Below are 17,019 nucleotides of genomic sequence, written 5' to 3'. Positions count from 1 at the left end.
CACAGTTGTAATGCTTATCAATAAAAAAGACTTAGCCGTCACTTTTAATAAATTTAATGCATCCTAGCAGAATAAAAGTAAAAATCTTGGCATGACTGATATTGAGTGTTTTGACATAGTCAAGCCCAAAATTATTCATACCCTTGGCAAAAAGACTTAAAGTTACTTTTATTCAACTAGCAAGTTTTTTTTTTTATTAGAAATGACACAGACGTCTCCCAGAAGATAAGACGATGTACAAGAGGCATCATTGTGAAAAAAAAATTATTACTTATCTTAATAATAATAATATTTTTAACAAAAAGTGGCATGTCCAAAATTATTCATACCCTTCTCAATAATCAATAGAAAAGCCTTTATTGGCTATTACAGCAATCAAACGCTTCCTATAGTTGCCGACCAGCTTTTTGCATGTCTCCACTGGTATTTTTGCCCATTCATCTTTAGCGATGAGCTCCAACTCTTTCAGGTTGGAGGGTCTCCTTGCCATCACCCTGTTTTTGTCTGCTAACCATTTCCTCACCACTTTTGCTGTGTGTTTTGGATCGTTGTCATGCTGAAATGTCCACTGGTCCCCAAGGCCAAGTTTCTCTGCAGAATGCCTGATGTTGTTGTTGAGAATTTTGATGTATTGCTCCTTTTTCATGGTGCCATTTACTGTGATTAGTAGGGATGTAACGGTATCAAAACTTCACGGTACGGTAATACCTCGATATGAATGTCACGGTACGGTATTTATTGAATCATTTACAGGAAAAACAAAACTAATGAAGAGACTCGAAAAAAGTGCCAGAAGTGCTTATTAAACAGTTTATATGAACACTGAACATATCAATGGCATACAAATTAGCCATCTATCACTTTGAAACAGGAACTTCAATTTTAATAACAAAAAAATTATTAAACCATGTAAAAAAAAAAAAAAAAAGCTTCAATTTAGTATTCTTGAAAAATCAGAAAAAATAAAAATAGCAGCCTACTTATTGCAGCTGGCCCATGTGCTGAATGAGTATTTGAGAACACTCCCCTCATTCACTCACACACTCACTTATTCAGACAGAGACAGGTTTTTTTTAGGAAATCTAGCATATTAACATTATCTGAAAGCTGGGATCTCGGGGCATTTACAATGTCCCCTGCAACAGAAAAAAACCCTCTCACTTGGGACCAGAGTATGTGAGCGGAGTGGAGCGGCAACAATTTCCCCTCCGTGCTCTGTGCATTCAATAATCACTCCGCTCCAGCTCCGCTCCGGGTTCACAATTTTCCGCTCCAGCTGCACTCCTCGCTCAATGATATCAGAAACACCGCTCCGCGTCAAAAAAAAAATCAGAAATAATTATTGAAATATAACGGTCCTGTTCATAACACATAAAAAAATAGATAAAAAATAAAAAATACAAAAATAAAATAACGGTAGAGTTTGGAACACTAGTGTGTAAACTTTGTTCCTACCACATACCAAGCTAATAACATCAGCAGCATTAAAAGAGTATAATTGCTGCTTTATGCAGTGCAAAGTTTGTAATGAAAATAAAAATACATTTTCGTCAGTTATTTTACTTATGGATCGCTGCATTTCTTACAGATTTCTGCTCATTTGTAATCGGAAATATTACATTTGTTTTAATGCATAAACAGAGTGATTACGTGTGAATAAGTGCTGTATCTGTTTAAATTATGCTTTCACCTGAAAATATTAAGTATCTAGAAAGAACAAACTTGTGAACTATAATTTACCGCTCATATGATGTCCATTGCCGTCATCACAGCCTTCACATTATTTCTAATTTGAGTGATCCATCTCTATCAAGCGAAATATGTTTAGCATGTGAATTCCTGCTTAATATGCAGTTATATTACGGACAGTTGGCATGAATTGTTCTCATGATGGAGCGGTGGCGGATCGGTCTGGAGCGAGTTAAAACCACGACGCTCCGTCTTTTCAAAAATCCCCTCCTCACTCCATTCAGAATCACAACAGACCGCAAAGGATGATGGCCACGCCTGGGCTGATGGGAATTGTAGTTCCCGCTACCTCCCGTTCGCTCCATTCGCATGAGCAAACTTTTCTCAGAAGACCTTTCATTTTATCGAGTCATGCGACCACGGTAGTATCGAAAAAATTTGCTATTGCGGTACGACGGTATTTACAATACCGTTACATCCCTAGTGATTAGGTTTCCTGATCCACCGGCTGAAAAACACCCCCAAAACATTAGGTTCCCACCACCATGTTTGACAGTGGGGATGGTGTTCTTAGGGTTGAAGGCTTCTCTTTTTTACACCAAATGAAGGCTACATCATTGTGGCCAAACAATTAAATTTTTGTTTCATCTGACCATAAAACAGAAGACCAGAAGTCTTCTTATTTGTCCAGATGAGCATTTGCAAAGGCCAAGCTGGCTTTTGTGTGCCTTATCTGGAGAAGTGGGCATCCTCCTTGGTCTCCGTCCGTGGAAACCCAGCGGTGTGCAGTGTCCGTTGGACTGTCTGCAATGAGATGTTGCCACCAGCAGAGCCCGGATTCATCAGAATGGCCTTGGTGGTGATATTTGGATTCTTTTTCACCTCTCACTATCCTCCTGGTCAGCACAGGTGTCACTTTTGGCTTCCGACCACGTCCTCTGAGATTTTTCACAGTGCGGAACGTCTTGTATTTTTTAATAATACTTTGCACTGTAGCCACTGGGACTTCAAAACATTTAGATATGGTCTTATAGCCCTTTCCTGACTTGTGAGCAGCCACAATGCGCAGCCGCAGGTCCTCACTGAGCTCCTTTGTCTTAGCCATGACTGTCCACAAACCAACAGCAGAGAGCTTCTGTTTTTCACCTGTTGAGTTGATTAAAACAGCTGTTCCCAATGAATCAGGGTAATTAGGATGCTTTAAAACAGCCTGGACTATTTAGAATGGTATAGAACTTTGGATTTCCCCATGGACTGTGACAGTTTGCAAAGGGTATGAATAATTTTGGCACTTTTTGTTCAAATGTAAATAAAAGCTGAGAAATATTTTTTTTCACAATGATGCCTCTAGTACATCGTCTTATCATCTTTTGGGAGAAGCCTGTCTCATTTCCAGTCAAAAAAAAACTTGCTGGTTGAATAAAAGTAACTTTAAGTCAGAATTTGCCAGAGGTATGAATAATTTTGGGCTTGACCATATGTATACCTGCTTACTCTAATTATTTTCTTGCGATCATATGAGAGTTAAGGTTAGCTTAGGGATTTAAAAGGCTTAGGGAGAGCTCAAGCGAGATGAGGAAAATCTCTCCATCTTTCTGTGATCTCTCTGTTCAGTCGCATCTCTGTTGTTATGGTAACATTACACCAGAACCCTCTGCTGTAGTGCTGACATGATTATGTTATAAAACATAACCACAAGTCATTTACTTGCTCTGGAGAAGCAAATCGATAGTAAATGACTTAGGCTAAGACATTGCCACTGAATTATCCAAACCATTTCCCTCTTTTGTTTGTTTTTTGTTTCATGTAATGACTCTGGGGACATTCACTAGCTACTGGTTAGAGATAAACTGATTTAGTGTTAATTGTTTATACTATATTGTCATTTGGATTCCAAATCAGCAGAATACCAAGCTCTTGCTTGTGTAGTCTTGGGTTTGTGTTGACTGTATGCAAGTCTTTGTTGTAGCTATCATACTTGTTAAGCCATGTTAGGATTAGGCTCAGTGAGCCCTCATCACTAAACACATCCCCCATCTACTTCACTTTAATCTACCCTACAACATCAGCCTCACTCCATCTGGATTGTGAAAGAAGGGACGTATCCATCCATTCCAAATTGTTTGTCTGGGTCTGCATGTTTATGCTTGAATTTACAGGTTACATTACTCTGTAAAGGTCTTGAATCATGTTTTCAGTTGCTCTGTTATAGGTCAGTAGTGATTTTTGTAAAAATGCATCCAACACAAAGGGCAAGTCAAAGTTTATTACAAGATTGGACATAGACTCTTATGACTTTTTTCACACGGAATGTTCTAAAATTAATATTGACATTTTATTTTTGTACTTTAAAGGCACAATATGTAAGATTTTTTGATTAAAATATTTAAAGAAACATTAGAACAGTGTTTTATATATTGTTGACTTGTATACTTACATTATCCCAAATGTTTCCAAGAATGGTTAAATCCAGAAAATTTTCAAAAAAGGGTTTGCACTTATGTCACGATTTGGTTAGTGACCCGGATACACGGCCATATTGGCGATACTCGGATGTAAACAACAGCATGGATTGCACAGTTCATGTACTACTGAGTATGTTATTTTGCTAATTTATGCTGTCTAAACCATGGAAAAAACTTGTGGTAGCTGCTAAATCATATAGAGAAGGACTTAGTAAGCAGGAAAGGGTGCAATATTTTGACAAACTAAATTTAATAGGTGGTAAAGATACATATGAGCAGTATTAATTAAGATATTAGCCTAATATTTCACCTACCTGACCAGAAATGATAAGAACAAACACCAATGTTGTTAAGTATCTTGCTCTAGAAATCCTGGTTCAGTTTGACCATTTGACCACAAACGCCTTTTGTTTCTCAGTTTTTTGCACTCTTCTCCTTGATTTGTTATCACTTTTGGCAGTCTATTATACTCCAAATGTTTTTTCCCAGTCCAAATGATTAGTACAGCCCAAAACATGACAATAATTTAACCTTTTCAGCAGCAATAATCAGCCAGATATAAAAGTTTCAATGCTGTGTTCCGGCTGTGTGAGGATGGAGACAACAACTCCCATGATTCCACACTAAATCACAGTGTCATCAAACTGGGCCTTTGTTTCTTTGTTTGTTTTGAATATGCATCATCTAGTGGCGAAAATTACATACTGTGCCTTTAAAGGGATAGTTCACCACAAAATGCCAAAGCTGTCATTATTTACTTCATTCCAAAACTGAATGACTTTCCTTCTTCTGTGGGAAATAAAAGATATTTTGAGAAGTGTCTGTTTTGTTTGCATATACAATGAAAAGCAGTTGGCACCATTTCTGTTTGTACTACCAACAATTGTCATAATATATACAAAGTTCTGGCATGAAACTCTAGATGGCGCAGTCCGATAGGTCTAACATAATCTGACATAATGACATGATCACATGGTGCAGCCGACTGGTTCTTTTTGCTTCAGCAGTGCGCTTTAGAAACCCTCCACCTTCCCCAGCTCCACCTGTATAGATTTGTTACAGTGTGATTAATGTATGCTATATATGGGGGTTACTTCATATATGTTATATGTGCAGCAGCAGTATTTGTTACATGCTCACAGCAGCATGTTTGGATGTATTTGCAGTAGAAAGTCTCAGAACTTGCTCTGCCGCAGCAGCAGTTTAGCAGATCTATTCCGCCAAGACCAAACACATTAACACTGTCATGTCCAAGAGTTGTCATGACAGAACTTCTTTTGTGTCCTGCAGAAGACAGAAAATCATACAGGTTTGGAACAACATGAGGGCGAATTTTAATTAATGACAGAATTTAATTTTTATTAAATAACAGCTTTTCTCAGCCATAATAATTATCTTTTGTTCTCTTCATGTCACTGCTCTTTGAGCTGGGTCGTTACGACATTTCTATTGTAAGTCTCCTTTTTAGAAGATTAGTTGTAAAGTTACCACAGTCACATTCTAGGGATTTTACCCTCTTTAGCAGTTTCTCACCAGGCTTCAGTGGCGGATAGAGAGTGGCAGCAGGTTAATAGTGTGATTATGTGTGTTTTACTGGAAGGTCACTTATAGCACTTGAGGACATGCTATACAGAATACATACATTTTGAATACATAACAATAAACACTGATCGATGTAATGTTGAGAGCTGCCTAAGTGTCTTCAACACAAGTGGAAAGCGCTCAAACCAGCATGCATTTAACATTTAGAGGCTGTTAATGAAAATCCAGCTTTGACTTTGCAATCAAACTAATCTATTGTTGATTAAACACTTGTTGTTATTGATAGGCACTGAATAACAGACTGAAAAAAATGCCAGGTTAACAAATGACAAGAGGAATTGCTCATGGTGAACAGGGGCAGCCTCTTCTTATTATACTCATTATCAAAGCTACAGGATAACAAATTGTTCATTTGGGGATGAGGAGTGGACAGCCTTGACTGAAATGCAGAGCTCGCTCTCTTGTGCTACTCGTCTAATGGCCATATCGTAAGATGGGTTTATTATTCAAAGCAATCATGAGAGATTTGAGATGGACAAAGCTCTTCGCAAAATTGCACATCTTCAGTTTGGTTGCTGAGCTGCATATTAACTCCTGATGTGCGTAATAGGAAATCTTATTTTGCTATTTGGGGAAACAATATCAGATGCACTTTTTTAGTCAGTCCATGCACTTTCTACATTAGTTTTGAATGTCATTTTTAACTAACTTTGACTACCAGTTATTTCTCTTTTTTGCTGTAGTGTGTTAGTAGGAAATATCAGTTTACATTTCCAAACATTTATTTTGCCATTAATTGTAATAATCCAGTGAGATGTTTCTTTGCACAAGGAGCCTGGCAACAGCCAGTGCTCCACACAGAGATCATCCAGTCTGTCTGGAAGAAACAGAACAAACTGAGACAGACTAAATCCAGAAGAACTGTGGCAACGTCTTCAAAATGCTTTAAGAAACCTACCTGCAAAGCAAGTGTAAAAATGCAGTAAAATGAGGATGCTGTCAAAAATAATGTTATAAATAGGTTTTCTTTATCAATGAAACTTCTGATGACTAAATTAAGTCAACATTTGATGTGTGATCATACTTTGCGTTTAAAGCAGCTTTTTTAAAATTCGTCCCACAAACTAAAGCGTGAATGAAATGAATACTTTATTTAGTAAGGATGCATTCAAATGATTAAGAGTGATTTCTTTCTATCCATCAAAGAATCCTGAAAAGTAATATATTACAGTTTCCATAGGCATATCTAGCAGCACCACTGTTTTTCTGTATTCTTGAGCAGCAAATAAGCATATTAAAATACTTTTATGAAAGATCATGTGACACTGAAGTAATGGTATTTAAATTACATTTTAAAATAGAAAATAAATATTTTAAGTTGTAATAATATTGAACAGTTTTACTGTTTTTTTCTGTATTTTGATCAAATACATGCAACCTTGGTGAGCATTAAAGATCTTACTGACCCCACATTTTGGAATGTTAATATTATTTAAAGGTATAGTGACTTTTTTAATGTTTCAATGTCTATTTTAGCTTTTAGATTTGTAAATTGGCAAGGGATAAATTTGTACTTCTCTCAACAGGTCTTATATAAAGTCTACATAAACTTTGTGGAAGTGGGACCAGGAAATGTTCACACTGCAGACTATTTTAAAGGAATTGGTAAGTACAGAAAGTATCAGTTGTTTCTTTCACACCCTTTTATTGAGTGAATTCATATATATATTACTCTCTATCTTATATGCAATTATTCCAGCATCCTTCCTCATTGTCAGTATTGGAGGGACTTTGGTTGGTCTCATCTTTGCCGTTATCCTGGCTTTTGTCACTCGTTTTACGAAGAAAGTGCGCATAATAGAGCCACTGTTCATCTTCCTGTTGGTTTACCTGGCATACCTGACGGCAGAACTCTTCTCCTTGTCCGCCATTCTATCGTGAGTATCACTTCTACCATACTCATCTGAATAATTTAAGTCTCTACATAGTTGCATCTTTATTATTACTGTGAACAGGGAATATCTTTAGAAGTCATATAATGTAAAAAACTAAAAACAACTAAAAATGTAAAAAGAAGAAAGATTTGTGTGAGCATAGGGAATAGACAAATCATTGGATTAGTATCAAAAATAGAAGTCAGTGGAAGGTCCCATCATGTTAGAAAAATAACTGTCTGTGCAGCTCTGTGATAAACGCTGTAGTGGCTGACATTTAAAGTGGTGAGAAGTTAAATGACAGTATTAATGCAGAGAGAGCGAATGATTCATTCCTAAGAGTACTACAGCAGAGAGAGAGAGAGAGAGAGAGAAATATATGAGCATACTAGAGAAAGCAGAATGAAAACATCGGGGTCAGGGATAAATGATACATTGAACGAAAACTGGTGAGCGTGTTTGTTTATGTGAGCTGTATGTGCTGTTTATGAATATTTCCACTCCCATTTTGAAGACTGTTTCAGATTGTTTTCATACCGTTTGTGCTGACCCACAAATCTCGGTAGTTTCTTTAGCGGTCATAAATCACATAATGAGATTATGAGCAGAGGGATTAGATTATTAACCCATTTTAGTATTGCTCAGCACAGAATTAGAACAGATTTTAAGATGCAGAGTCATGCTCGAATACAACATGCCTTCAGGACAGGAATCAGTAGTACAAGATATGAAGTAACGATTTCTCTCACATGTGCTTCAAAGGAAGGCCTGTCGGTCTGATTTTATATTATACAGCGCTTGGAGCGCCCCCTGCTGGCTAGTCATCACACTTACTGCACAAGGTGGTGTTGCGTAAGAATTTAAATAAAACAGTAGTTTTTAAAGGTAATGATATAAATATGATCTCATCAATATAATTCAGCACTTTTCATTGTTTCTGGACTGTTCTATGAGTAACACAAAGTGACTTATATAACAGCACTATGAGCGAAGCGTAATTCCTGTCTGAAGCTCTAATTTTTGTATAGGGAATGTAAATATGAGGATATCTCGTATCTCTGTCTAAATATAGACTTCAATCCAAAGGTACAAAGGTCTGAAGCAATTTATATGAACATTAACAATCTTTCTGTGAAACTCTAAACTTTTTCTTTGAATAAAGATACATCTATTCTGTTGGTATTATATAACATCTGTGTTCTCTCTTGATGGCATTGTTGATTCATAACAGGATGACTTTCTGTGGCATCGGCTGCAACAAGTATGTGGAGGCCAATATATCCCAGAAGTCCCGGACCACCGTGAAGTACACCATGAAAACCCTGGCTAGCATTGCTGAGACGATCATCTTCATCTTTTTGGGTATCTCAGCTGTGGACAAATCCAAATGGGCCTGGGATACTGGCCTTGTCGTCAGCACACTCATATTTATCTTAGTCTTCAGGGCTATGGGTGAGAGAAAGTTTATTCTATTCTATTCTATTCTATTTTGTTCTATTTTGTTCTGTTCTATTCTATACCATGGTATTCAAAAAACATGGTAGTCACATTGTATTGGCTAAAAAAGTCAAAAACAAAAGGAGAACTGTTAATTGAAACTCCTCACTCATAGTAAATTTTGCTTCAGAGTTAACTTTCACTTTGGCTTAAGATGTCCTACATCATTTATTTTCCTAATCCATGAAAGCTAAAAATGTACCATGCACATTCATCTGATTTTTAACAGCTTTCCATTAATGTATGGTTGTTAGGATAGAACAATATGTGGCTGAGATGCAACTATTTGAAAATCTGGAATCTGTGGTTGCAAAAAAATCTAAATATTGAGAAAATCGCTTTTAAAGTTGTTTAAATGAAGTTCTTAGCAATGCATATTACCAACCAAAAATTAATTTTTGATATCTTTACAGTAGGAAATTTACAAAATATCTTAATAGAACATGATCTTTACTTATTATCCTAATGATTTTTGGCATAAAAGAAAAATCTAGAATTTTGGCCTATACAGTTTATTGTTGGCTATTGCTACAAATATACCCGTGCTACTTACGACTGGTTTTGTGGTCCAGGGTCACATTTCTAATGGGTTGAGATGCTGAATTAATCTTGCACTGAATATTTACAATGGCCTCAGCTCTAACGGTTAGCATATGTATTTGCTCAATATGTCATTTGCAGGTGTTGTAGGGCAGACTTGGTTCCTGAACTGGTTCAGACTGGTTCCCCTTGACAAGATTGATCAAGTGGTGATGTCATACGGCGGTCTCCGAGGTGCTGTGGCCTTTGCTCTGGTGGTACTTTTAGATAAAGAGCATGTGAAAGCTAAAGACTACTTTGTGGCAACAACCATTGTTGTGGTTTTCTTCACAGTCATGTTTCAGGTAAGTCTTTTAGATATTCATTTTTTTTCTGTATTCCTGTCTGTTGCTTTTCTTTCTCCTTTCACCTTTACAGAATCATTATGTGTTGATAAAAGTGTTTTTTTTTTTTTTTCATCTTTCCTCAAGCTCTGATCATTATTATTATTACTTGTGTGTGTGGGTAGCATGGAGGTAATTGCCTTGCAGGGATGACATTTCCCCACTGCTGTGTCAAATTGCTGTTATTTCCAAAGCTGCTCTGACACAGAGATGCTAATTATGATGAATGGAGTGATTTTGAAGGTGCTGCTTATGTGTAAATGTGTGTGTGATGTGCCCATCTGGCCAGTGCCAGGCTTTTTACCTTATTCCAATCTCATCCATTATTTAAGGCTGGAGAATATCTTGTGTCTCTATGTGTGCGTTGCCACGGTATATCTGACTGCTCAAATCATTTGGATATACTGCCAAGCTTTGGTTAGGAACTCATATTTCAAAAGATCCCACAAATATGCATGATGATTAGACAAGTACACTTTATTGCTTTAAAAAACATTTAAAACATACATGTGCATTATACATACAGTGGTGGCCAAAAAGTATTTGAACTCTAGTATTTTCACCAGCTAAAAATGGTTTTAAGTCAGTTAAATCATCTTTTTTTGTAGTGTGTCAGTAGGAAATATGAGTTTACATTTCCAAACATTCATTTTGCCATTAATTGTAATAATCCAGTGAGATTTTTGTTTGCATAAGGAGTCTGACAACAGCCAGTGCTCCACACAGAGATCTGATCTCATCATCATTCAGTCTATCTGGAATGACATAAAGAAACAGAACAAACAGAGACACACTAAATCTAAAAGAACTGTGGCAACGTCTCCAAGATGCTTCAAGAAACCTACCTGCAAAGCTACAGTACTGTTAAAAGTTTTAGGCACTTGTGTAAAAATGCTGTTGTATGATGATGCTGCCATAAATAATGTCATAGATAGATTTTCTTTATCAGTTAACTTATAATAACTAAATGAAATCGTTATTATAATCATTATATAAAACAATTGGTGTGACCGCCCTTTGCATTTAAAGCAGCTTTTGCCCTAGGTACACTTGTGCATAGTTTTTCAGGTAGCTTTGTAAGTAGATTATTTGAAGCATCTTTGAGACGTTGCCACAGTTCTTTTGGATTTAGTGTGTCTCTGTTTGTTCTGTTTCTTTATGTCATTCCAGACAAACTGGATGATGATGAGATCAGATCTCTGTGTGGAGCACTGGCTGTTGTCAGACTCCTTGTGCAAACATAAATCTCGCTGGATTATTACAATTAATGGCAAAATGAATGTTTGGAAATGTAAACTGATAGTACTGACACACTACAGCAAAAGATACAACTGACTTAAAACCATTTTTAGCTGGTGAAAATACTAGTGTTCTAATACTTTTGGCCACCACTGTATATATACATTTTGACACTGTCAGTCTGGGTATTAGTAAAGTTTTTTTTTTTTTTTAGCAAATCTTTCTGCAGGTTACATTGATATGCTAGCACTGTAGGTTCCAACAAGTGACTGTCTTTATGAGTGAGACACCAACTCATTAATTTAACAATGATTCATTCAGGACCTAAACAAGCAGCGGGCTAAATTGGAAATTGCATATCATCATGAGACACATACTATTTTTTATCATATTTTATCAGTATTAATTAAGATATTAGCCTTATATTTCACCTACCTGACCGGAAATGATAAGAACAAACATGAATGTTGTCAAGATTGCCCTGGAAATCCTGGTTCAGTTTGGCCAACCACAAACTCCTTTTGTTCCTCAAACAGCTTTTTGCACTCTTCTCCTTAATTTGTTATAACTTTTGGTAACTTTTGTTTTAAAGCCCAAAACATAACAAAAATTGACCACTTTCAGCAGCAATAATCAGCCGAATTTACGAGTTCCGCATTGTTTACGTTCTGTGCTGGCAATATGGCTGATTGACGAGGCATCGTGAAAACACTCTATTAAAGTAGTTTATCAGTGTTTTAATACCCCTGTCATTCAAGAACTAAACTTAAATGAGTGTGCCATTGAATCATTCATCAAAAATTGTTCAAAAACAGTAATTCATTTAGTGTTGCTCCAACACACGTACGTTTATTACGCTTGTTTCATTAAAAACCTCTGTCATTGGTGGAGCAAAAATACATAAAATATCTAAGTTAATCAAACTTCATTTCTACATATTGTTGTGAGTTGGGTTTACAATAAGGTTCATCTAGGGAATCAGATTTGTATGATAAATCATTTATAAACCTACACAAACACAGGAGAATCGCGATTTCAAAATAAAAGCTCAAACCCTCATTCTGAGTTTATGTTTTAATGTCCGCATATTCAAGAAATTACAGTGGCTGTAACATTTTTGTCATAAAGAAATGGCCAAATATTAAAGATTAAGTGGACATTTAAATTAATTGTTGTTTTGTCAAATTTTAAACAAGGATTAGATCGTGCTGTAAGTGTAAAAATCGTCAGGCCGTTGGCGCCATCTGCAGGCCTTTGATATAATGCGTAATGAACATTAACTCTTGTTTGTAATACAATATGTATTTTAACAGTTTTGTTTAATAAAAGCATATGATTACATGCTTTTGATATTTTATTTGAACTAATTGTTATTGCTTCATTGCTATTATATATGTTTTAAGTCATTTTTGAGTCTATTTTTATTACCTCAAACAAATTAAATATAGCTATCCAATTACTCAGTTAATTATCAGAATAAGCGACAGATTACTCGATTACCAAAATAATCTTTAGTGACAGCCCTAATTGAATCATTCACTAAAATTTCATTTAAAACCTCTTTCATTGGTTGAGCAAAAATACACAAAATATCTGGCAATATAAAATAGAAGTTAATCAGGATTAACTTCTTGTTCATTGGACCATGGCATAAAGACAATACTACACTGGCAATCACGCTGTTGGTCTAAATTTGTTCGTAGGCCAAAAGCCTGCTGATTTAAAGGGGGAAAAAATGCATTTTTGATAATTTAATACTGCTTAATTAGATAAAAATTGTATGTAAAAGAACGAAAAGACTGACTGGTGTTTCTACTAGAAATATGAGCTGTGAAGTTTAGTTGAAATATTTGGAGGATTCCTTCTTTCTGATTTGCTGACATTTTCCTAATCTTCCCTTCCAGGGTTTAACCATCAAGCCTTTAGTGAAATGGTTGAAAGTGCCTCGCAGCACAAACAGAAAGCCCACCATTAACGAAGAGATCCACGAGCGTGTGAGTCAATATCACTTCCAATTCTCTCCTGCCTCTTTTCTGTCTCTGTTTCTCATCACCTGTCTCCCTCCATCCCTGCCTGACTGCCTGTGGTGAAATGTGTGAGTGATGACGCTGACCTTGCTGTCTGTGCAGCGCTTGCGATCTGATGACTGAAACAGCAGCATTGCGACAGACTGACGTTAGACTCTTCATTCCAATGAATTAATCATCAGAGCTCTTTTTTGCCTTTCCACAAATAGATGTGCACACATAGGCAGAGGTCACACGCCCCCTTGCCATTTACCCCATCCTTTTTCTGAAGGCCTTACACACCCTGCTGCTGCATGCACCCCCTGGGAGTCAAGGCTACCTGCTGAGCACTCTAAAACCTGCGCTAAATATAGACTGTAGTGTAGCTGAGCTGACAGAAGAGATACAAAATAATACAGGAGAGATTCTGAGAAAATAATGGAGAATAGGACAGATATTCTTTCAGAAAACAGCAGTTTCACAAACTCTGAAGACTGTGCCAGAGAAACAAGCACACAGCCATCTTAAGAATTGTGTTCAAACTTTTTTTTACATACACAGCTTTTAAATGAAAAACAAATTACACAGTTAACAATTAAATGTATATTTCATGCTAATAGAAACACTCCAGAAGACAGAACACAAACATGAAAAAGCGCATTGCTGAAAAGGGAAAGGATCAGATTCAATTAACTTTAAACATAGAACTGCTCCCCAATGGCGATATTTTGAAAAATGCCCATAGATTTTATCCACCTTATTCTTCAATGCGGAAGTAAGTCCATGGGCGAGACTTCTGGTTCATTAGCTGCTATAGGGAAATAATGAGAAGAATAAAAACAGGCAGTAAACGGTAAAACGGTTTGCGCTACAAACCAGTGTGTCGATGTGTTAAGATAACACATTAAAATAAAATGGTATGACACATCAATTTGCAATATCAAGCAGCAAAACTAGCTGCTTTGTACAGCTAAAAACAGCTGAACGCAGATAAGACCGGAAGCCAGACCCATAAAATGTACAAATTGCCGCACCTGCTCTTTGTCACACTTCTGGTGGAGATGAGATGTCAGATGAACTTGAGGAAACCAGAGTAAATATTTAAGCAATAAGGTACGAGAGGCCGTGCTGTTTCGTGAATAAATCGTGCAACCCCTTCAGCCGTGATTGCTTTTATAAAATGGTAACCACACAATAAAAATATTAATATCAAAAATATATATTAATTTATATATATTAGGTTGTACGTTTTCATACAGTAAAATCATTAACTTCCTTCCGCTGTAAAAAGTAGTCCCTAACTGCTAAAGCTTTGTTTACGTTGCTAAGGGTGGTTACTAAGCAGGTTCAATGATACACAGAACGTTGAGTGAAGCGGTCGTAGCCGTGCTGTATCGTGAATAAAACACAGCTGCTGACCAATCAGAATTGAGGAATGGAACTAACCGTTTTATAATAAATGGTAATTTATTGTCAAAATGAACAAACAAACAAAACCACGGCACATAAACCAGACAGGAAACATTATCTGTCACACTCTGGTGGGTTGAGGAGTGGAGATGGAGGAGAACCGGAGTAAATGAATAAATAAAGTTTATTAAACACTCAAAATGATTACAAACAAAAACCGGGAGCAAGAAACGAGCACATGTAACGTTAACAATGGACCGCAGGGAGTGATTATACACAGACTTAAATACAGAGAAACGGGGGCGTGGTAACAAACGAGATAACAGGATGACGAGGGGGAAATACAAATATGGGCAAGACAAAACCAACTAAGACTAAACCAAAAGGGGGAGACAAGGACTAAACCATAAGGACTAGAAACAGAGAGGGAAAAACACTGGGAGAACAGAACAAAACAGAGACATAATCCTGACACTCTTACAGGAAAAATAAGGTGGATAAGAAAACTGCAAGATGTATAATTTTTTATCTTAAGGGCACCTAAAAATCCTATATACATTTTATTTTTCTGTATGTGAATTTTTACCCTGTTTGTCTATCCATTATCATACCAATGTGTTTATAAAGTCATTAAGTCAATTTTGACTTTGTAAAGTCATAATTTTGACTTTTTAAAGTCATAATTTTGAATTTTATCTCATAATGTCGACATATTAAGTCATAATTTTCACTTTTTAACTTGTAAATATCACTTAAGTATGTCATATTTATGACTTAAGAAATGGGCTTTGATATTTTTAATTGTTTATTCATTTTTTGTATTCATTTATTTTCCCTATTTCTGTTGTCGAAATAGCCTTGGATGCTGACATAAAAAAACAACCCAATTACTAAATCTAAATGCGAAGATGAAGATGATTCAAATAAAATAGCTGTAAAAAACTTACAGAAGCACTGAACTTGTCTGTCCTTCTGTCTTTCAGGCATTTGACCACATTCTGACAGCTGTGGAGGACATTGCTGGTTTAAATGGATACCATCATTGGAGGGACAAGTGAGTGGCACTTCTGCTACATCTGGATGATAACTACATCTATTCTCATAAAGACAAATGTGACCCTGGACCACGAAACCAGACATAAGGGTCAATTTTTTTTAAATTGAGCTGAATTAATAAGCTTTCCATTGATGTATGGTTTGTTAGGATAGGAGAATATTTGAGAAAAAATACTGATTACAAAATACTGAGAAAATTGTCTTTAAAGTTGTCCAAATCAGTGGTTTTCAATCCTGGTCCTGGGGACCCACTGCTCTGCACATTTTGTATGTCTCCCTTATCTGACACACTCAGTTCAGCACATGGATCTCTCTCCTAACGAGATGACAATCTGAATCAGGTGTGTTAAATAAGGGAGACACACAAAATGTGCAGAGCAGTGGGTCCCCAGGACCAGGATTGAAAACCACTGGTCCAAATGAAGTTCTTAGCAATGCATATTACTAATCAGAAATTAAATTTTGATATATTTGTGGTAGGATCTACATAGATAATTTACAAAATATCTTCATGGAACATGATCTTTACTTAATATCTTAATGATTTTTGGCATTAAAGAAAAATCAATCATTTTGAGCCGTACAATGTATTATTGGCTATTGCTACAAATATACCCATGCTACTTAAGACTGGTTTTGTGGTCCAGGGTCACAAATGTGCTTGTTTTTTTTTTCTCCTTTAGGTGGGAGCAATTTGACAAGAACTATTTGAGCAAGTTGCTGTTGAGAAAGTCTGTGTACCATAAGAGTGAACTGTGGGAGGCCTATCAGAAAATCAACATCAGAGATGCCATCAGTGTCATTGATCAGGTAATCGTCCAAATGTTGCCATTCATCAGGTATGTCAGCATTAATTTTTAAAGTGTATTAGATTTGCATCCTATTGTTAAAGAAAACATCAGATGCCCGTTTTCCACAAGTTAGTATGATTCTTCATGAAATGTCTGCAACATTCTTCGGTTAAAATTCCTTAGTACCTTTATCATCTTGTCAAAAACAGCTCTGTTCACAGTGACCCATTTTGGTGCATGTCTCTTTAAATGATAATGAACTACTGCTCACCCCGCCCCTCTCTTCCGTTTTTTTGTGCATTTGGTGACACGTTACCATCAAAAGCAAACCTGATGTCAAGAGAAAATAAAGACTCTTATGTTCACTTTTACATTCAACTACAAAACACCTGCATTACTTAAGAGACGTTATCACTTAAGCTGCTTGAGCATGTAGAAAATGGTGGACAGTGTACAACTGGCTGAGG

General features: G+C 36.4%; 1 protein-coding gene across 1 annotated transcript in view; it reads left to right on the top strand.

The window, feature by feature from the left end:
- slc9a5 (solute carrier family 9 member A5) overlaps positions 1-17,019 on the top strand; it is a 39,132-nt gene that overhangs the window by 14,029 nt on the left and 8,084 nt on the right. Inside the window, exons 4-10 of the mRNA XM_073836083.1 lie at positions 7,283-7,361; positions 7,456-7,633; positions 8,862-9,082; positions 9,809-10,011; positions 13,194-13,283; positions 15,689-15,759; positions 16,445-16,571. Of these exons, the coding sequence (XP_073692184.1) occupies positions 7,283-7,361; positions 7,456-7,633; positions 8,862-9,082; positions 9,809-10,011; positions 13,194-13,283; positions 15,689-15,759; positions 16,445-16,571 (969 nt within the window). The remainder of the gene's footprint in view (positions 1-7,282; positions 7,362-7,455; positions 7,634-8,861; positions 9,083-9,808; positions 10,012-13,193; positions 13,284-15,688; positions 15,760-16,444; positions 16,572-17,019) is intronic.

This window comes from Garra rufa, chromosome 3 (genome assembly GCF_049309525.1).
Source record: "Garra rufa chromosome 3, GarRuf1.0, whole genome shotgun sequence".
NCBI classification, from domain to species: Eukaryota; Metazoa; Chordata; class Actinopteri; order Cypriniformes; family Cyprinidae; genus Garra; species Garra rufa.
The sequence above is the reverse complement of the archived record's forward strand: the minus strand, read 5'-3'. Positions and strand labels throughout refer to the sequence as shown.